The sequence below is a fragment of the Diaphorina citri genome, unplaced genomic scaffold (genome assembly GCF_000475195.1).
Source record: "Diaphorina citri unplaced genomic scaffold, Diaci psyllid genome assembly version 1.1 scaffold8359, whole genome shotgun sequence".
Taxonomy (NCBI): Eukaryota; Metazoa; Arthropoda; class Insecta; order Hemiptera; family Psyllidae; genus Diaphorina; species Diaphorina citri.
In genome coordinates this window covers 1-4,321 of record NW_007385735.1, presented here as the reverse complement: position 1 = coordinate 4,321, position 4,321 = coordinate 1, and the positions used below count along the sequence as shown (strand labels likewise).

General features: G+C 38.3%; 1 protein-coding gene across 1 annotated transcript in view; it reads left to right on the top strand.

The window, feature by feature from the left end:
* Window positions 1-3,931, top strand: part of LOC103522410 (chromobox protein homolog 1) — a gene marked incomplete at its 5' end in the record, with an annotated part of 10,175 nt that extends 6,244 nt beyond the window's left edge. The window contains 1 exon segment of the mRNA XM_017449019.2: window positions 3,780-3,931. Within this exon segment, the coding sequence (XP_017304508.2) occupies window positions 3,780-3,916 (137 nt within the window).
* Between the last annotated feature and the right edge of the window lie 390 nt (window positions 3,932-4,321).

Sequence of the window (4,321 nt, the reverse complement as noted above, 5' to 3'; positions counted from 1 at the left end):
TAAATATTCAAGTACTACGATAAAACGTTTTCAAACACATTGATAGATAGAAGCTCTCACCCAGCTCAGCACAGCCAATACATTTTTTTCCACTTTTCGCTCACAATAATTCAATTCTCTTCAAAAAACATATGGAATTCCCAAATGAAGGGCTCCGTCAGTTGCTGTGGTTTTCCCTCCATTTAGTGACAATTTAGTGTTTTTCTTTCCGAAAACTTTGGAGAAACGGAACCATATTCCGAATGGAGCGCTATCTGCGACTTAAGTACAGCGTTTCACGTTCCAAAGAGTTTCCGGAAATGGAAAATGCACCAGGTACCTATCTCGTGTCTCCTCACGAAAGCGAGAGTGCGGAGTGGGTCCGCCGGAAAGGTCCAAAACCTATGAAAAAGGATACAGACTCTTTCCAGCTCTCAGTGCAGCTCCATGGCGAGTGGTCACTGCGCTCGCTTGCACGCGTGAGCAGCCGGGTTCGTTTCCCGGCGGGGTCAAGAAAATTTGTGTCATGCAAATGATTGATTCCGGTGACTGGGCTGTTGCGGGCCACATCAGCCTCGTGAGGAAAATGAGTAGCTATGGCATATAAATGCGCATAGCGACCGGTGCCAGCATGGTAGGTAAACATTGGATTTTAGGATTATTGAGATATTGGGAAAATCCTACAATGCTGCAGTGAGCACCAAAGTTGTGATATAATAACACAAAGAAACTGCATTTACATTTACCTTTCAGCTCTCCCACTCTAGAAAGTCTAGGAGACCAAGTCGCTCGACTCGAGTGTGAAAGGTCTCTATCATTTGTCATAGGTCTGGATTTTCAGGCGGCATCGCGTGACTACGCGCTACGAAAAGTCGCGCGTTTAAACTTCTAATGTGAGACAGGCCTAAACCTTACCAAGTTATACATTGACTTCAAACTTAAACCTGTCCATCAAATCTACATGTCACACCTATCTATTGTTGTAATCAAAAACCTCACATATCGAAACCTAATAGTCGTGAAAGTAATACTAATTTTAGATTCATCGTTTTCGAAAACAAAAACACTTTCTTAAATCCTTCCGGTGACACGGTCACCAATAACCTCTTGATGGAATTCTCGAAATTCTGTTTTTTTTTTTCATGCGGAGATCCTAGATCCCCATATAGGCACATGATATCTATTTGTAATATTATTAGATATTTTAAACGCATAGATATCCGTAATACGTAATACCTGGATATGTCTTACGAGTATAATTATGTATGATTTAAATCCAATCCAGTGGTTGGGTGGAAGAGCTAGTGGTTGGGTGGAAGAGCTAGTGGTTGGGTGGAAGAGCTAGTCTTTGGGTGGAAGAGCTAGTGGTTGGGTGGAAGAGCTCCTCTAGGAGAACCCTGCCACTTTAAAGAAAGCCGTAAAAAAAAAAAAAAAAAAAAAAAAAAAAAAATATTATTTGTAGTGAAGCTAGAAGCCTCTTCACAACTGTAGTGGGTATCACAGCATTAACAAGGGCCTCCTTTGCTGTTGATTCTCATTCTTTCACTCAATGGTAATTAATTTTTCCCACAAGGCTGAGTGTATCCCATATTCAAAGCACAGTGCTGAAAAAATTGAACTTCTCTGCTGGGGAAACAAAACCAAAATCACAGGTGTGCAAGCCAAGTGTTTGAAACAAACTCGGCTACAAATGTACTTTTTTTATTGGACAAATTGTCCAATTTGATGATCAGAAGAAAAAAAAATCTGTCTGATTAATAGGTAGGTACCTACAATGTAAAACCCCTATTTGATATACCAAAAAAACCCCTAACGGAAAAGGCTGACACTAACCTGTTCAAGCCACTGGGCTGCTCTCCGCACTCGCCCGCTATCATCATCTCCCTGCAACTCGACATACCAGATACTGAAATTGAAACTCGGCCCCCACGACTGGAATGGCTCGATGCGAATGTAGGAACAGGGGAATTCACCGTCGCCCAGGCTGCATTTGAGATCAAACGTTTCTGGAGTACTGTCATTTTTCAGACCCCTGGAATAAAGAAGGATTTTTTTTATTATCAAACAAGTTTAAAATTAACAACCAATGACTGGAAATTTTCAGTGAAGTTTTTTTTTTTTTTTTTTCATCAAACATGGATTTTACCAACAGAGAAAAAATCAAACTTAATTAGTTAATAAATTGAAATGAAAAAATAATAATAATAATAATAATTTAGAGATTGCTAGGTACTGTAATTACCTTAGAAGATCGCAAGCCTAACTTGAAACTTGCTAGATTGTGGCTATTTATCGGCTGACTTTCTCCTATTCTGTCCTCCTTCTCATGATTTTGGGTTGATAAGATCTCACTTGTGACAGTACCTTCGAGTTACAGTACCTAGTACCTAAACTCTTCAGGAGAAAAAACAAAAAAACTTGCCAGTCCAACAACTCGATTGTAGTGTTTTCATCAAGGCCTCCAAATATTTTGAACTTCTTCAAGTTACAAACATGAGTCTTCTCAAACTTCCCGAACGTAATTGTCTTCACTATGGCAGGCCTTTCTAACTTGAGTACGAGATACTGGAAAGAGGAATGAATAAAAATGAAATATTTAATGTTAGATTGGGTGAAAGAAATGACCTTAAGTGTAGTGCTCAAGATGCTTGTCAGGAGGGTTTGGGTTCAATCCCAGCCAAGGCATGGATTTTTTTTTTTTTCCTTGAGAATTTGAAACCTTACCAATTTGATTAACTGTGATTGCTATAAATTAATCACTAAAATAATGGTTGTTGTTGTTGTTGTAGTGGCTTTAGCTTTCGCTGAATGGTAATAGCAGAATAAAGAAAAGATATCTTTTTGTAACTTCTATACACTGGGGTGATAGTCTCTAGCTCTAGCCATATTAAATTGGCCAAGGCTTGTCCTGAACTGCAGTCAACCATTTAGCAAGGACAGCACGAGCAAGAAACGAAAAGAATCTAATGACAGCTCAGGTAAGGGAATCAACCTTTATTTTATCATAGTACTTTTTATTCCACCAAGGAGATTCCTTGTTGGATGTAATCATGTCACCACACTTGCTGCCACGGTCCACTTGTGTATTTTCAATGGTTATGTGAAAGAAGGCCTGTGAGTGAGATTTTGCTTCTCTTTAAAGAAGAAAAAAAATCCAAGAGTCTGTCTCATGTTAAAGGGGGTGGGTGTTTTAATACATGTGCTCAATGGCTTTTCAGCCATTGTAATGGAAGGTTAAATTCATGAGAGCCAAATGAATTTATGAATTAGTTATTAGCCAGTCTTGCAATATCTGTTTTAGACTTACATCATCACTTGATTTGACCATCTCTTAATTTTAAAATTCAGTGCCAACAATTTCAGGAAAGGCTTGCATCTAAGTTCTTTTTTAGTGCTTTGTCCATAAATTATTTTGAGTAAGTGGGAATAGAATGCACAACCTAGTGCATACAAGGCAGACAGCCAGACACACTACCTTCCAAGCTACCTAGATGTGCTCATTGGCTCTTCAGCCATTGTAATGGAAGGTTAAATATTCACGAGAGCCAAATGAATTTATGAATTAGTTATTAGCCAATCTTGCAATATTCTGTTTTAGACTTACATCATCACTTGATTTGACCATCTCTTAATTTTAAAATTCAGTGCCAATAATTTCAGGAAAGGCTTGCATCTAAGTTCTTTTTTAGTGCTTTGCCCATAAATTGTTTTGAGCGCTTTTCTGTAGATACTCGATATGTTAACCGCAGTAGCCATGTACCTTTTTTATCAAATTTGTTATGTCCCTTCCCCTCCTCCAGATAAACGAGAGAAAAAGAAGTCAAAATCCGACGACTCACCAAAAGGCTTTGCGAAGAACTTGGAACCGGAAACCATCCTGGGAGCTTCAGACTCGACTGGTGAACTAATGTTACTCATGAAATGGAAAGGTAAGTGAAGTCTATTTTCTTGTTTTGTAACACTTTGTCTCTTGGAAATATGGGAAAAAGACAATACTTTTTTTCTGTATGAACTTATTAAAAGAAAAGAACGTACTGGTTTAGAAGTCACAACAATGAAAATAACTTGGAACCGGAAACCATCCTGGGAGCTTCAGACTCGACCGGCGAACTAATGTTACTCATGAAATGGAAAGGTAAGTGAAGTCTATATTCTTGTTTCGTAACACTTTGTCTCTTGGAAATATGGGAAAAAGACAATACTTTTTTTCTGTATGAACTTATTAAAAGAAACGTACTGGTTTAGAAGCCACAACAATGAAAAATTGTCATTAAAAGCAGCTGTCACAAATGAGCAGTGACCAGTGTTATGTTATTACTATTACCTATGGGGTTAGGTTAAA